Here is an 18,046-nt window from a genome sequence, read left to right as displayed (position 1 = left end):
TTACATAAAATGAAGTATATATAAAAAAAGAAGTTTTTAATATAGTTACTGACTCCCTTTTAAGATGACAAATGTAAATAAATTAGGCTTCTTTCTTCCACTTTAAGTTTTTTTTTTCCTAATTTAGAGTAAAAAATTCACCAAATTAGGGGCTGGGGCTGTAGCTCAGTGGCAGAGTGCTTGCCTTGCACACGTGAGGCCCTGGGTTCAATCCTCAGCACCATATAAAAACAAACAAATAAAATAAAGGCATGCTATCCAACTACAACTACAAAAAAAAAAAAAAAGTTCATCAAATTATCCTCTGTTCTACTCTGTGTAACCGAAACCGTATTTGGTATCACAGATGCAATCAATGTAGAAGGAAATAAATTTTTTCTCAACTTTTTAAGCCTTCTGCTACCAGATTGGATAATACAAATTCTAGAAAGCTTCTGACTCACATAGAAGTATGAATTCTTTACATAGTTCCTCAATGCTTACCTTAAAACAAGAAGCTCGATACAGTAGTTGCACAACATGACCAATACTTGTTTTTGATGCCTGAGGAAATCTTGGTTCTAGTCTTTGCACAACAAAAAGTACCAGAACTTTCCTGGAGAGAGCAGAACCATCTTCTAATGCCAGCAACACCAGCTTCAAGGCCTCTTCTTGCATAGCTAGAAATTATTAAAGGAACATTAAATGTTCATTATCCTGCAGATCACGTCTATTAAAGGCATCTCTGAGTATTAGTTTATGGTGGTCCATTCCCACAATCGGTATTTAATTAGCACAAAGAAAGGATATCACGTATAGATGAATACAGTTTATTTTAAAAATAAGCATGCAAAAGAAAACATATTTCCTACTAATAACCAATCAGAACACCAGTCAAAAGAACTCAAAATTATCATTTGCAGGCATACAATAATCAATTAGATAATGATAATGTTAAGGTGAAAAAGTAATTCATAAAATACTTAGAACTACCGATAATAACATGTAAAGATGGGGTTGGGGTTGTGGTTCAGTGGTAGAGCACTTGCCTATCATGCATGAGGCACTGGGTTCAATTCTCAGCACCACATTAAAATAAATAAATAAAGGCATTGTGTCCATTTACAACAACAACAACGAAAAATTAAAAAAGAATAAAATTAAAAAAAAATAACATGCAAAGAACATACAGGTGGCATATGCATGAGAATGTTATTCTGCCTGTCAGAAACTACTCTGTAAAAAATTTATAAATGATTAGTCTCTGGATGCAATACCCGAAGAGGGTATTTATACTGTTTTAAAACCAGGGATATATAGTGTATCCTGAATCAAATCATGAGGGAGCATGAGGCAAACCTAGATTAAGAAATATTCTATCACCTTGTGCAGTGGCATATACCTGCAATCCCAGCAACTTTGGAGGCTGATGCTGGGGATCCCAAGTTTGAGGCAGGCTTGAGCAATTTAGTGAGGTCCTAACCAATGTGAGACCCTGTCTCAAAATTTAGAAAAAGCTTGGGAGGAGGAGTGGAAGAGAGGGGAGGGGAGGGGAAGAGAGGGGAGGGGAAGGGAGCGCAGGGCTGGGGATACAGTCCAGTGGTAAAATGCACCTGGGTTCAATCCCCAGTACACACTCCACCCAAAAAATTTGTAAAGTAAATGGCATATGTTCCTCAACATAAACATCATGGAAGATAAAGGTTGAGAAGTGGTTCCAGATTAAAGAAAACTAAAAGATAAATGACAAATACATTGAGTATGAACTAGATCTTACACTAGAAGAAAATAAATGCTATAAAAGACATTTTTGGAATATTTGAAAAAATTGGAATATGAACTATAAATTGTACTGTATCAAAGTAAAAGCTTTTGAATATGATAAACATATTGTTATTACATACAGATCCTTGTTTTTAAAAGTATTTTGGTCAATGTGGGTAAAGAACATTCAGGAGGGCTGGGGTTGTGGCTCAGTGGTAGAGCGCTCCCATGGCATGTGTGAGGCACTGGGTTTGATCATCAGCACAACATAAAAATAAATAAATAAAATAAAGGTATTGTGTCCATCTACAACAAAAACAAAACAAATTGCATTTTTTAAAAAAAGGGCATTCAGGAAATTTTCTGCATTATTTTTACAATGTTTCAATAAATTTAAAATTATTTCAAAATTGAGCCGGGAGTGGCAGTGCACACCTGTAATTCCAGCAACTTGGGAGGCTGAGGCAGGAGGATTGCAAGTACAAAGACAGTCTCAGCAACTTATGGAGGACCTAAGCAACTTAGCAAGACCCTTTCTCAAAAAAAATAAAAATAAAAATAAAAAGAGCTGGAATGTGGCTCAGTGGTTAAGTGCCCCTGGGTTCAATCCCTGGTACCAAAAAAAAAAAAAAAAAAAAAAAAAAAAAAATTCAAAATTGAAATTTAAAAGTACATGGTTATCAATTAAAAAACCCAAAACTTTAGAGCTGAGAATCTACAGTCAAAGTCAAACTCCATTTTCCAAGGTGAGGCTATACAGACCCACAGAAGTTAAGTGACTAAACTAATGTAACATAATTAGTTAGTAGCTAAACTAGAGCTTGAAACAAAGACTTAAAAACAAAACAAAACAAAAAAACCTTAAGGTAAAATTCACATAAAATTACCCATTCAAAAATGCACAGGGCTGAGAATGTAGCACTCATGCACACACACAACAAATGTATAATTTGGAGGTGACATTTATACATTCATAATGTTGTATAGCTATCAACTCTATCAAGTTCTAAGAATTTTCATTACTCCAAAGGAAATCCCATAGTCATTAAGCAGTCACTTCTCATACCCTGGCAACTATTTAACTGGTTGTCAGGTCTCTTTCACTTATAGTGAAATACTCATAATATCTCCCACATGCAGCATGCATCAGTAATACTTCAATCTTTTTTTATGGCTGAATAATATTCTATTTATGGATATATCTCATTTTGTTTATTTATCACCTAATAACTGGACTGTATCTACCTTTTAACTATTATAAATAATACTACTGTAAACATTTGTGTCCAAATATATTTGAGGACCTATTTTCTATCCTTTTGGGTATATACCTATGAATGAATCTGTTGGGTCATGTTTAACTTTAGGGGAACTCCCAAATTGGTTTCCCCACAGTAGTGCAGTTTACATGTCCTCATCAACAACTGTTATTTTCTATCTTCTAAAAGTGTGGCTACCTAAATAGGTGCAAAGTGGTACCCTATTGTGATTTCTTTATCTTTGCAGTGCTGGGGACCAAACAAAGTTCATGACTCATGAATGCTAGGCAACTGCTTTACCACTGAGTTATGCCCCCTATGTGTCATTTCAATTTTGACTTGTATTTCCCTAGTAACTAAAGATGCTCATATGTCTCTTGGTTATCTGTGTCTCTTTGGAGGTTCAGTCTTTTATCTACTTTTAAGTTGGGCTTTTTGTTGTTGAGTTACAGAATAAAAATCTGATATTTAATCTGGTGCTTCTTAGGTTAAGATAAGTAAACATAATGAAATATACAAGTTATATAAAATATGAGTTTAAAAATATTTTAAATTTAACTTTGTATTATGGAAAACTTTAAACATACACAAAAGTAGAGCTAACACTATCCATCAAACTTTTGATTCTGCCAATTTGATGGATAAATAATGGCATTCCAGTATGACTTTAATGTACATTTTTCTTTATATGAGAAACACTGGGTATCTTTTTATATGTTTTAAGCCATTTGTATTACTTTTTATATCTTTTGTCTACTTTCACTATTTGTGAATCTTTCCAATTTGATTGCTAGTCTTTGTTTTTTGAGAAAAAATTAATTTTAATTTTTTCAGTTGTTGTTGGAACTAAGAATTGAATCTCATCCCCAGATTTTTTTATTTTTCATTTCAAGACAAGAGCCTGGCTAAATTGCTAAGACTAGCATTGAGCTTGTGATCCTTCTGTTTAAGCATCCTGAGTCACTGGGATCACTGTCTGCATATTTGGAAGAACCTCATATATTAGTTATATTAATCTATGTACTGGATGACACTTATAAATATTTCCCCCAGCTTGTTATCTTTTTACTCCGCTTATAATTTTTTGTGATGCAAATTAAACACAATATCGCTCCTGGATTTTGAGTAAAAATTTAAAAAGTGTTCCTATTACCTACCAGGTTATAAGAGAATTAACCTATTTCATTTGTTTTTATTACTTGTATAATTTACTCTGTAATCACAAGTATTTCTGAACTATTTGTAATTTAGGCAGTGACAGCATATAAGGAATGCATCCAATTTTATTTTTCTACCTGTCCGTCCAGTTCTCCCAATCCCACTTATTAAAAAATGTTTCCTGTATGCCAGGCAAAGGGGCACACACCTGTATTCCCCACTACTCAAGACTGAGGCAGAAGGATCACAGTATTGAATCCCTTCTGAGCAACTTAGTGACAACACTGTCTTAAAATTAAAAAAGGGCTGTAGATGTACCCTAGTATGTGTAGTACACGCCTGGATTCAATCCCCAGTACTGCAAAAAAAAAGTTTTCTTCACAAAATTAAATTCTGCTCAAACTACATTTCTAAATAAGAAAGGTAAAACAAAACACCTAGAAGAAATACAGGGAAGTACTTCATAACTTTGGCATAAAGGTTTTCTTAAGCAGAATATGAACAGAATAACCATAAAGAAATTAACCCCCGATGACTTTTAATTTTCATATACTTTGTATATTTTCCAATTTTTAAAAATGATCAAGAGATTGATATTTTTTCCCTACAACACACACACAAAATAAAAGAATTAACCTTCCTTTACTTAAAACCTATGCAATCCTAAACTCCTTCTAGCTCAATTTTCTAATTTGTACATGGTCACCCATCTGTCTATAAGAAATTATAATACATAAGTCATATAGTCCATTATATTACATAGTCTATAATATATAATATAAATTATGATTAACAAAAGCTTTAACTATGTCAAGATGTATAAGGGCTGGGGTTGCTTGTGGCTTAGTGGTAGAGCACTTGTCTCGCATGTATAGGCCACTACGTTTGATCTTCAGCACCACATAAATAAATAACATAAAGGTATTGTGTCCTTCACAACTAAAAATCAAATACCCCCCCCACACACACACACATATACATGTATAACGATGGGTTGAGTCCCAGGATTTTAATTTTCCTTAGAAACTGGCATCCTCAAGTTTTTTACTCAAGCCCTAATTACCAATAAAAATGCTAAGATAGTCAGCTATCTTACCTGGCCCTAGAAACTGGCATCCTCGAGCCCTGACAGCAGCCCACAAATTGGCAGACAACTGCTGAGGATTCTGGTGCTGTAATATCAGTTCTGTTACAGTTCTTTCTCCAAGTGAACGGGCTGCTCTCATGGCTCTGACACGACCTTCTTCCTCCACCAGCTGACAGTTCACAAGTGTCACCAGTTTCCTTTGCATTGGACGGCTCAGTGCACTCTGGTTCAAACTAGCTACACCTTTAAGAAAAGGGAAACAAAGAAAACTAAAGGTTTTTCAATAAATTAAACAATTACATTATCTATATTTGTATTTAGCCACAAATCTTAACGAGTCCCTTGTAAGTAGTTTTATTTTTCTAACAGTGAGTATACTGTCTGTTTATTACCATTTTGCAATAAGAAGGCAGCTCACTTTTAGTTATTTCAGATTTTATTTAGGTATCATGTTTACTGGTTTGTCTGTACCCAGATGCAGCACTTTGTATTTATTTAGTTTTCTCTCCATCTTTACTATAAAGCAACTGAAGATAAATTCAAAGATGCCTGACTAAAAATTCTAACCTATAAAGACTGATTAATCATGGTTCTAATTTTTAAAAAATTGTACATGAGACATTTAGAACATTGCACAATGATAATCTCATACATCTTACTCCTTTGAACTAACTCGGGGACACTGCTCCAGCAATTCTCTCCTCTAACGTATCATCAATTTTTCCCTCTCTCCCATCAGCATACAATAAGAAAAAGTATGCTATTATTTCATCCATCTTAAATATAAGTAAGGACTGGTAGTATAGCTTAGTGGTATAGTATTTCCCTAGTATGCACAATCCCTAGTTTGATTCCTGGCACCACAAGAAAAAAAAATCTTTCCACTGATCCCTCCTTTCCCATTAGTGGTGCTCTATTTCTTTCTTCCCATTTGTAGCAAATCCTCTAGATTTTGTATACTATTTCCAGTTTCTTACTTTCCAATCTCTAAAACCTACTCTGATTTTTGTCACTATCTCTTGACCAGAATTGAGCACAAGACAATTATCTACTTTGTTCCCCCCCCCCAAATTGTCTCTACTTTGTAAATCCACGGTTAATTCTCAGTCCTTATCATATTTGACCTTCCACTAATATTCAACACAGATAATTACTCTTTCCTTCTGTATTTATAAATACTTTCTTTGGTTTCTAGAAATACTCCATTCTTTTGGTTTTCTTCCTTCCTCCTCCTTTCCTTCTAATCTTCCTTGCAGATTTAAAATCATCTTTTTCCCCTGATTATGTTAAAGGACCTCAGCACCCACCCTATTTTTCCTATCTAAATTCACTACTTAAATGACCTCATCCAGTTTTGTTACTTTAAATACCATCCATATATGTCAGTGACTCCCAAAGTTACAGATAGGATCCAAGTAAATATTACAAATCTCAAATGTACTATGACCAAAACTAAACTTGACTTTCCTACCTAAACCTGATCTAACTTTACTATTCCCTGTGAAACTGATGGCCACCCGCATTTCAGTTACTCAGGCCACAAGATCCAGGAGTCATACTTGACTCTGCACAACTTCTCAAATTCCAATTCAGAAATACTCTTGCCTGTATTTTAAAAATGTACCCCAGATTGAGCATTTCTCACTCCCTCCACTGCTGCAAACCTTGCTCCAAAAGCCTCTTAACTGATCATCCTACTTCTGCTCTTGTCCTTCTATGGTGAATTCTCAATAAAGCATCCAGTGATCATTTAACATTAATCAGATATCAATGCTCTGTTCAAAACTCTGCAATAATTCCCTAACTTTACTCGTAGTAAAAGCTTGTCTTTAAACCAACTATAAGTCTGTACATCACCTGAGCTCATCATTTAGTTTCATCTTATATTGCTTTGCTCCTCACTCACATGCCTCCAGGCATACAACTTCTACTTTATTTTATTTATTTATTTATTTTTTGGTGCTGGGGATTGAACACAGGGCCTTGTGCATGCAAGGCAAGCATTCTACCACCTGAGCTATACCCCCAGCCTTGCTTTTCTTTAAAAACATGAGGATGCTGCACACACTAGTCCCTCTGCCTGAAACTTTTTTTTTTTCCCTATTCCTAATACTGGGATTGAACCCAGGGTTGCATGCATGTGAGGCAAGAGCTCTACCACTAAGCTATATCCTTTTTATCCAGAAACTACATGGTTAATTATTTCACCTCTTTCACTTCAAGTCCAAAAGCTACCTTCTTTGTTGGGGGGGTTACAAGGGATTAAACTCAGGGGCACTCTACCACTGATCCATATCCCCAGCCCTATTTTGTATTTTATTTAGAGACAGTATCTCACTGAGTTGCTTAGCGCCTCACTTTTGCTGAGGTTGGCTTTGAACTCTTGATCCTCCTTAGCCTCCCAGGCTGCTGGGACACCACACCTGTCTTAAAAGCCTCCTTCTCAATGAGGTCTATATTAGACAATCTGTCCTTCTATTTTGACTCTGACATTGCCAAACCTTCTAACTGCTTTCTTTTATATCAGTTTTCACCTATACTATATAATCTTTTTTTATTATAGTCTTTTGCTTTTCTAAAATATAAGTGCTATGTTTAAAGGCAGGTATATTTTTCTGTTGCACTTACTAAAGTATGCCAAACACCAGAACAGTGCCTGGCACTTAGTCCACAATCTTCTCCAGGTACAAGATAAATTCATTTACTATCTATTATACCTATAATATGCCCCTCACTGGCTATGTAGTGATAAACAAAAATTAATATTCCACTTTTTGTCACAGCACTTGAAATACTTTATTACACTTGTACACCTATCTCCCTCAGTAGTCTGTGGGCTCCATGAAGGCACACTACACACGCTCAACACTTATATTTAACAAGTCCTCTTAACCAGTAAAAATGCTTTTTATGAACTTACCTTTTCCTCCACTTAGTGGTTTTAAGTAGAGTGCCAAATCCTCAACACATTTCTTTGCAACCTCATAGTGTTTATTCTCACCTAGATTACTTAACTTTATTGACTGATGATCTGGTACCTTAAAGAATGAAAAATTGCAGAAATACATTTATCCAGCTCATGTAATTGTTATTTACATACTTGATAATAATCTTAGTGAGCACAAAATTATAAAAGAGCACAGTGATTTAAGAAAAACTTTAGCTAAGCTAATCACTTAGTCAAACTGCTTTCCAAAAACCAAGGCTATCATACATAATTGTAGAGGCTAAGTAGATTAATGTGTGTGGGGGGCAACTAGCTAATAGTTATTAATGTTAATTTGAGGAGGCTGATAACTGTGCTATAATTATGAAATATGTTAACACTAGGAGAAAGCCATGGAAAGTTATGCAGATCCCCTGTACACCATTTTTTAAATAACACTTTTAGTAAGTCTAAAATAAAAAATAAGAAAGAATGCATGAATTTTCTTCCCATAGCAATTTGCTAAGCACCACTTTGCTATATTATTTGTTAGGTTTTAGAATTTATAATCTGTTCCCTTTGCTAGAACATAAGAACCACAAGGCAATGTTCTCAAAGGTCAAACTCTGGGGCCTGGGGGATATAGCTCAGTGGTAGAGAGCTTGCCTAGGATGTGTGAGATCAAGGGTTTGATCCCCAGCATTGCAATGCAAGAATTAAAAAGGTCAAAAACTTGGGTAAAAATTGCAGCTCTGCCACCTCTGAGAAATCTTGAGAAAGTTATTTAACTGTTCTTTGTCAAAATGAAGACAAATATCCTTATTTTATGGTACCTTTATGAAAGTTCAATTTAATTCAACAAATATTTATATTTATGGAGTACTCACGTTCCAGGCACAGTTTTAGATACTAGGTGTCTAAAATTTTGTTTTGGTGCGCAAAACAGAAAATTTCTTGTTCTGTGAAGCTTATACTCCAGTGAAAAGGAATCAGTAAATTAAAAAAAAAAATACACACACACACACACACACACACACACATACATATATGTATTGTGTTAGAAAGTAGTGAAATTACACAGCAATGATAAGAAGAAAATGTTGGAAAAGGGTTGCAATTTTAATTGGAGTGGTCACGATAGGCTTCCTTGAGAATGATAACATTTTAAAAAAAGATGTAAAAAGATGGAATGAACATTCTAGGCAAAAATAAGTCACTACAAAAGCCCTAGGTGGTAATATGCTAGGCATATTTGAGAACTGGCTTAGGAGGCCAATGTAAGAAGATAGTGGTAGATGAGGTTGAAGAAATAGAAGTCACATTGCACAGACCTGTAATAAGCTATTTAAGGATCAACAGAGATAACACTTATAAGGAACATTAACAAAATACTTGATCTATAGTAGATTCTAAATAAATGGTAGCTACTATTACAAAAAGTCCATGTATTTTACTGAATTTAAAATGCCACCGTTTGCATGAAGCAATATTAGTTTATGCTCCACTAAGAAAAATATGCTACCAATTAAATTGTAGCATTATAGAGTCACCTTGATTTCAGAGTGTCAAACCTGATTATTAACACTGAAAATAGATTTTGTGCTTTAAAAGGAAAAGTGCAAATATCAAGATACTAAGGGGAACAAATAGAAATATTTTCAGTTTGAATTTTTAAATAAATTTTCTAATAAATCAGAAAAATCCTTATTTTCTTGCTTTAATATGTAGCATATAATGTACAAAATTTTATCTTCTTCATTACTTGTAAAATGGGGATAATAACCACCTAAAGAGCTATGATAAGAGTAGTGATATGAGTAATAAAAGATAATAAATATTTACCATCATTTATAAGAGTAGACCCTCATTAAATGAAAGTTATTATAATAAATCTAGGGTCTTGCTCTGATGCAATAATATGATTATAACACAAAACCTTCATTCCATAGTACTTGTGCTCAAGACACTGAACATAATTTGTTACTGACACCCTATTAATAGGTTTTTCAGACATGCACACACACACACACACAAACACACACAACCCTAAATAAAACTTATTTTCTCATTTATATTTTCTTAAATCAATTAAACTTAAAAACAAAAAACAAACAAACAAAAAAAACAAACTTTATCTCAGGGTTCTAATTGATTGGTTTCTGGCCAGAACTTTATATTTTCCACCTAATGAATAAATATTATGTATGTATATGTAAAGTATTTCTCATTACCCAAACCACTTATACACATAAATTTTGACCAGAACATTGAAGAAAAAAAAATACATACCTATAAATGAATTCACGATTTTACATAGGAATTTATTATATAAAGGCATCTTTTTAAAGATTAAAATCATGAAAAGCACATACATTGACAACATTTATGTCTTTTGTATCACTAAACATCTTATACTCAATAATAAACAATGTTTGATGATTACAATAGATACTAAATTAGTGAGGTACTGAAAGTTACCTGGGCTCCAACTAACTGGAGAAGTGCGAAGTTGACAGGAAGTACATCAATGTCTGTGTTGATGGCAGTCTGGTCAAAAGGACAAGCTTTTCGGTGAAGTTTATTCAAGCAGGTCTTGCAAACAGTGTGTGAACAACCTAAACTGATGGGTTTGTGCACATTCTCATCAAATTCATTATAGCAGATTGGACAGGACAGAAATTCTGTCCATTGAGCTGCCTGCACAGGCATTGTGGAAGCTGGATGCTCGGGTTAGCAGTCTAGCAGATCATTATTTTGCTGTGTAGTGTTTTGTAAGCTGGAAATGGACAAAAGTAAGAATTTACTATATATTCATTATTCTCCTTTCAAGAGTTAACTGCTAGAGTCAATTCTCACAGCTTCAGAACCTGAAATTCTTAATAGTTTTATATGCTTTGGATGCTTTTTAAAAAACAAAACTGTATGTTAATGTTGCCCCCAAATAATTCACTACTAGAGATCCTTTCAACTACACTCCATATTGATTGCTCACACAATTTTGATTGCTCATCAAAACTTTTATGTATTTTTCTTAAATCATTTTGGATTGTTGAGTTAAAAAAAATTTAAGTGCTTTTTCTTGGATTACCACTAACCCAATACATATTAAGATAAGAATTAAGATAATTAAGAATTAGTAAGCTTTGAAAACTATTGATAAAAACAATATTGTAGTCAAATCAAATGTAAAGGAAGCAGCCTGGTCATCTGAAAGAGGAAATCCCTGGTCAGGACTTAACTCAGAGGCTAACTGAGGTAACAAAAAATCTACATGTAAGAGAAGATTGTGATGACAGAGTTGTTTGTCCATAAATGAAAGAATGTTGACTAAAAAGTATGGTGCCAAAGTAAAACAAAGAAAATATTGTTTTAAAAATTTTGTAGTAATTCACTATAATACTTCTAACAAAACTTTATTATTTAGTGATTGATAAGTAGAAAAATAAAACCTGTCAGGTACAGTAAGAAAGATCAGGAAAATGAAACACTATTCTTACCTAATAATTCTAAGCAAAATATATGCAAAATATAAATTTCTATCTTTACTATGATTATAAATTCAGAAAAAGTGATATGAATATGATTTAAAACTGGAAAGGCACTAGAAAATAATTAAGAGAATTTTATTTCTAAGATTAAAATCTGCTTCATAATTTTTAGCAAAATAAGATTACACTAACTTTACATTTCACAAATTTTCTGTATTTTTCAATTCAAATCTTATGTAAGTCTGACAAAGGCTCTCTGGTGAACAAGAAATCTAGGTATTTAGGGCAATTAAAGAGCTAATACTTTATTTCATAGGAATGTTTACCAACCCAGATATATTAATTACACAGAAATTAGAATGCAGTTAAACTCAGGATAGAAAAGTAGGTAACTGAAAGCATTCCCCAATATTCCAAAATAAAAATGAATTCTATTAGTCCCCCAACCTTTAAAAAATTTTTTAGTTGTAGATGGACACAATACCTTTGTTTTATTTATTGATTTTTATGTGGTGCTAAAAATCGAACCCAGTGCTTCACACATGCTAGGCAAGGGCTCTACCACTGAGCCATGTCTCCATCCCCTCTAATTAGCCTTGTGTTTTTATGTTCACAAAAACTGAGACTCTAAAAATATCTTGGTAAAACAGTCTTCTATGTAAAAAGCACCCTATATAAACTTTTTCTCAAAGTTCTAATGCAAATCTTATAAATTACAATTTATTTTTACACCAGTCACCTTCACATTGTCATACTGATTAAACCAGCAATCTAAAAATCAGTAATTATGATTCCAAGTTTAGAAACGAGGCCTAAGTAGGTGAACCGATAACTTCCTAAAACTAACGTATTTACTATTCAGTTTCCTTTATTGCAAAATTATACAGGGAAAATTTGTAAATCTAAGCAAAAATTAATTTTGTCTTAAATCTACTATTGAGAGCCTCAAGTCAGTTAATAACTTGAACTAACAAACTTTTTCCACAATGGAAAAAGTTATTATTTGGAAATGTTAATTTTGTGGATTAGGGTGTCTCAGACCACTGGGTAATGGGAAACAGGGCAAATACTCTTTCTTTAGTTTTCCAACTACTGTATTCAAGAATACACTTGATAGTTTGAGCACTTGCCTAGCATGTGGGAGGCCCTGGGTTTAATCTCCAGAACTGGGGGGAAAAAACAAAAAAACAACCTAACAAACTTTGGGTAATAATTCCTAATTATTCCAAATAATTCCTAATAATTCCAAATTTGCCTCCTGCTATATGTCAGATTCTAACTTTCTGACAACAAAATTATGAACTACATTTTCCTTAAATAACTTGATATAATGAATTTTTTGATTTTTTTTTAAAAAACTGTTTTTGTTCATTACCATTATCAATAAATTAGATTGCTCAAGACAAAAACAAATAAAATTTTATCTGAAATACAGAAAAAACTTACATAGTCCATTAAAATGTTTGATTAGTGAGGACAAAATTGGGCTTTAAAAGTGGTAATTGTAGGGGCTGGGGATGTGGCTCAAGCGGTAGCACGCTCGCCTGGCATGCGTGCGGCCCGGGTTCAATCTCAGCACCACATACAAACAAAGATGTTATTATTATTTGTGTCCGCCAAAACTAAAAAAAAAAAAAAAAAAAAAAATTCTCTCTCTCTCTCTCTCTCTCTCTCTTAAACACATGTGCTAGTATTAAACCTAGAAGGTTACAAATATTTAACAATATTCTTAATGATGGATATCATATTCTCCTAATACTTCTTTTAAAAAAGCTTATGAAAGAGCCACAGAGAGCTAAGAATATATGTTAATTTGTAAACCTTCTAGGTTTATACTAGCACATGTGTTTAAGAGAGAGAGAGAGAGAGAGAGAGAGAATTTTTTAATATTTATTTTTTTAGTTTTCGGCAGACACATCTTTGTTTGTATGTGGTGCTGAGATTGAACCCGGGCCGCACGCATGCCAGGCAAGCATGCTACCTCTTGAGCCACATCCCCAGCCCATATACTAGCACATTTTATGGGATTTATTTGACTCTATGGAAGTCTAAACTGCTATTAACATTTATAGTTAACACTGAAGTATTCATCTTAAATATACTCCTAAAACATTTCAAGTTGGGATAAAATGGATAAAAGTCCTTGTCCCTAAATACTGTAGAGATTACTAGATAACTTAAGAAAAACATTCCATCTTTTGTAATAACTAATTTTAGTTACTAGCTTCTAACACTGAAGGACAATAAGACAAAACAAAGAAATGCTAAAGTAGGGGCGAAACCTTAAAACAAATTTTCCCTCACATAATTTTCTAAGCCATAAGTCCCTTGCTATGAGGGCTAACTCATAAAATAAGAAGAGACATAAAATAGGAATAGACATCTCTCATAATGCAAATTACAAACTGCTTTATTAAGAGCAAACTGCATACCAGCTAAGCACTTTCATTTTCTGTTATTAGTCCACCATATTATGCAGCCAGTTCAGGACCATGGCATTTGATTTCAAAATGTCAGAGTAAATTTTACATGTTTTTTCACTGTATGTGTATATATAATTTATGCTCTGCATATACATACATGCATATTATTTTATAATTCTGTTTATAAAAATATAAACATTGGGGCTCAGGTGTGTAAATTAAAACAATCATTGTTTTTTCATTCTAGTTAACACATGTGAGGATTATAAACTATTAAAATGGATAACAATACTTGTCAATTCAGAAAACTTTAAAATAATTACCTTTGGACTTAAAATTATATTTAAAGCACCAGAAGCACAATCTAGGTCTTAACCTAAAAAACAAGCAAAGAAACAAAAAACAATCGAAATAATCTGTAAACTCTAAAACTCAGCACCCAAACACATCAAAAGGATTGAAGAAAAAGATACTGAATTATAAATACTGTGATTATATGTGACTTTAACTTATAAATATGTAAGACTCATGTTTTATTTCTTAAAATCAATTACGGGGTTGAAACTCAGTTCTTTAAGTATGTAACTTTCAATGCCTTTTAATAGGAAAATAATAAGGTAAAATTTTTTCTTTTTTCTATTAATATATTTTTAGTTGTAGATGGCAAGCATTCTACCACTGAGCCACATCCCCAGCCCCAATGAGATAAATTTCTATTCCAACTAATAAAGTTTTGCTTCTTTAGTGATGGCTAGACTTCAAAGATGGATTATTTTTGAAAAGGAACTTAGGTATTTGTTTCTGCCTATCAAATAATAACCACTTGATAACTTTCTTATTACCAAAGTCTTTAGCTCTTTGATTTTTCTAATTATAAGAGTATACTCTGTCAGGTTTTCATGTATCTACATTTATTGACTGATTGCAGTTCTAGGGATCAAACCCAGGGTCTCACACATGCAAGGAAAGCAATATACTACTGACTATATCCCTAAACTCATTAACTTATTTAGTTAATTTATTTCTTGAAAAAGTAGTATTCCTCTAGAAAAGCAATGTCCAATAAATACATAATGCAAGGTGTTAGAGGTATAGCTCAGTGATAAGAGTAAATGTTCAGCATATGCAAGGCTATTCAATCCCCAAAACCAAAATAAACAAAAAAAAGCAAGTAATTCAAAATCTTGTCATATGAAAAAAAAGTGAAATTAAGTTTATTAATGTTTTATTTAGTCCAACTTATCTAAAATATGATCATGTACTCAGTATAAATACCAGCTACTATTATACCCTTCTAATACCAGCTACTCAGAAGACTGAGGTGAGAGGATCCATCCCAAGTTCAAGACCTGCCTGGGCAATTTAGTGAGACCCTATCTTTAAATAAAGATAAAAAGGTCTGGGAATGTAGCTCAGAGATTTGTAGAAAGTTTCTGAGTTCAATACCAACTACCATATAAAAGACAAAAAGAAAAAAATTATTGAAATATTAAAAAAGAACTTAGTATTAATCTTGAAAATCTGTGTTTTTTTATACTTATAGCACATCTCAATTCACATAGCTTCAAGTTCTCAATTTCCACATGTAGCTTACTGGTTAGTAATGGACAGAGCAACTCAGGATTACTAAAGATTATAAAGAAATACTCAAAACTACTTTCTATGAAAAAATTTGAGATGAAAGTCACTATTAAGGCATTCATAAAATTAAAAAGCCCTCATCAGAAAGATGTAACTTAAAACAGACATGAGACTGGGTGCCAAACATCAATTTAAAAAATTTTTCAACTAGCTTTATTTTTACAAATTGTTTCCTTTTTCCAACATTAGGAAGTGAAATTTCAATGAGTCTAACCAAAACAATAAGCAAGTTCTTATTACAACTTCTTATAAGTTTATTTAACACTTTTACCTATCACAGTTTATGTTTTATATGTGAATATAAATCCTGTGTAAAGAAAAATGCTCTGTCAGTGGAAGACTGCAAATTACAAAAGCAGAATGGGAACTAATGAAAATATGAACAAAGGACATAAGCCTTCTTACACGTCAGGTTAACACAACAGTAATAACAGATCAGTAGTAACTCAAAGGATCCCCTAATGAACACAACTGCAATTAGATCATCAGAGAATAAAAAAGCCTGCTTGAATTATAACATCCGCTTTTTCTAAAGGAGAGTGGAATGTATGTTTAACATTTTGCCCTTCTAGCAATTTTCCAAACTCCAGAATTTGGAAAAAATAAATCTCCAAAAAAAAAAAAAGAGGCAATAGTGAAGAACAGTACTTAGTAGGATGTGAAAGTAAACAACATTAAGATAGGGATGTTAGTTTAACTTTAAACTAGATAAAAAGAAGGTGAAAACAGGAGAATCCATGCACTACACTTAATGATTCAAAAAGCCTCAACTAAGTTCTGTACATATTTAACAAAAAAAAGACTGCACAAACTAATTTTTCTTTGCTTTTGGGTGAAATTATATCACTTCGGTCTAGCAATATTAGCTTTGTCAGGTTAATCAAAAGTTCCTATTGGAACTTAAAAGTTTTGACTAACACAAAAATGGAAATAATTTTAGCACTTTATTTAGGATACAAAGTCATTCTGATCACAGTGGGTGGGGAACGAGTAGAAATAACAAAGAATGGACCTAGGTAAGAGGACAGTAGGAGTTAAAATGAGAATCCAGGTGGGTTTTATGAAAATATAAAAAGGATTGAGAATCACTGGATTAGATCTACTTCATGTCAGGGATTACTTGAGACTATTTTGGTGTGAAGATTCTATCTGCCGATACCTTAAACTGGTGATCTGAAGGATGGAAATGACAGCTACCCTCATCTCCTTCCTTCCTGAAAGCTAAGGATAGAGAAAAGTAAAGCTGCTTCTCTGAGAAACAAAGATGCTCTCTACCATTCTTCTAAGATGGTGGAAGAGTCTTCTCAAGAGGCTTCCCCAAGGAAAAAAAAATATGAAAGGGGGAAAAAAGAAAGCCATAGCAGAATTCCCTGGCTGTGTTTCATGCCATTGCTTCTAGTCAGATCCTCTGTGCAACCACTCAGGTCGGGCCATCTCCCTCCAGGGAGGTTAAACCCTCGCAGGGCATTGTTTGGCCAAGGTCCCTATTTACACCACTCACATCGCCTCCACCATCCCTGCGCGAGGGTCTCCGGAAGCCCCAGGGCAGCAAGATGAAAAGCCAGAAGAGGACCAGATTTCGAGGACCTCTTCCAAAGCCCTCTCTTACTAACTGGGGGAGGAAAGGGAGAGGGAAACCTGGCTTTCGCTTGGGTGGGTTCCTTAGTGGTCAGAGGCGTCCTCCCGGCCAGTATTGGAGGAAGGTGGCCATTTGAGCAGGTCGCTCCGCATCGAAAAAGCCCTACCCGAGACAGGGGCCTTCTCAGGCCCGGGGTTCCGTCCGAGTGTCAGGTGCGGCCCTCAGTTCCCAACCCTCGGGGTTCCGGCAGCAGCAGTGCACAGGCCCCCGGGTTGAGACCGGTCTCCCGCCCGACCGCTGGGGACCTGGCACCGGGCTGGGGCCCGAGCCGCATCGTGCCCGCCCCCGCCCTACCTGAGGGGGCCCGGGCGGGGTCGCTAAGGGCCGCTCCCGGGAGCCCCGCGACGGCGCGGCTCGGCGACGGAGGCGCCTCGTCTCGCCGGGGCAGAGCTCGGCGGCGGTTTCACGGCCTCAAACTCCATCGGGAGCTATAGGGACAGCCCCGTTGGCGGCGGCGAAGGCCGCGGCGGGGCCTCCTCCTCCTCCTCCACCCTCCGCCTCCTCCTCCTCCTTCTCCTCCTCCTCCTCCTCCTCCTCCTCCTCCTCACCACGGAGGCGGACCTGGAGGGATCCCGACTTAGCTCTCGCGAGAAGATTCTCTCCAGTACACGCGAGATTACGCAAGCCCGGGAGTTGGTGAGGTGAAAGAGAGGCTTAGTAGTCCCTGCCACCTAAACTGCGC

General features: G+C 34.9%; 1 protein-coding gene across 3 annotated transcripts in view; it reads right to left on the bottom strand.

The window, feature by feature from the left end:
• The window catches only part of Rc3h2 (ring finger and CCCH-type domains 2), a 53,148-nt gene extending 35,319 nt beyond the window's left edge, over positions 1-17,829 (bottom strand). For 2 of the 3 annotated variants that reach the window (XM_076845523.2, XM_076845525.2), the window contains exons 1-5: positions 17,659-17,829; positions 10,652-10,949; positions 8,168-8,285; positions 5,257-5,490; positions 484-659 (exon numbers count right to left, since the gene is read on the bottom strand). In XM_076845523.2, the coding sequence (XP_076701638.1) occupies positions 484-659; positions 5,257-5,490; positions 8,168-8,285; positions 10,652-10,882 (759 nt within the window). In that variant the 5' untranslated portion in view covers positions 10,883-10,949; positions 17,659-17,829. Of the gene's footprint in view, positions 1-483; positions 660-5,256; positions 5,491-8,167; positions 8,286-10,651; positions 10,950-14,407; positions 14,463-17,658 lie in introns of those variants that run through there. The other variant, XM_076845524.2, reaches the window with a different exon arrangement.
• Positions 17,830-18,046: the final 217 nt, after the last annotated feature.

The sequence above is a fragment of the Callospermophilus lateralis genome, chromosome 2, assembly GCF_048772815.1.
Source record: "Callospermophilus lateralis isolate mCalLat2 chromosome 2, mCalLat2.hap1, whole genome shotgun sequence".
NCBI lineage: Eukaryota > Metazoa > Chordata > Mammalia > Rodentia > Sciuridae > Callospermophilus > Callospermophilus lateralis.
Note: the sequence above shows the minus strand (reverse complement) of the source record. Positions and strands in the feature narration are given on the sequence as shown.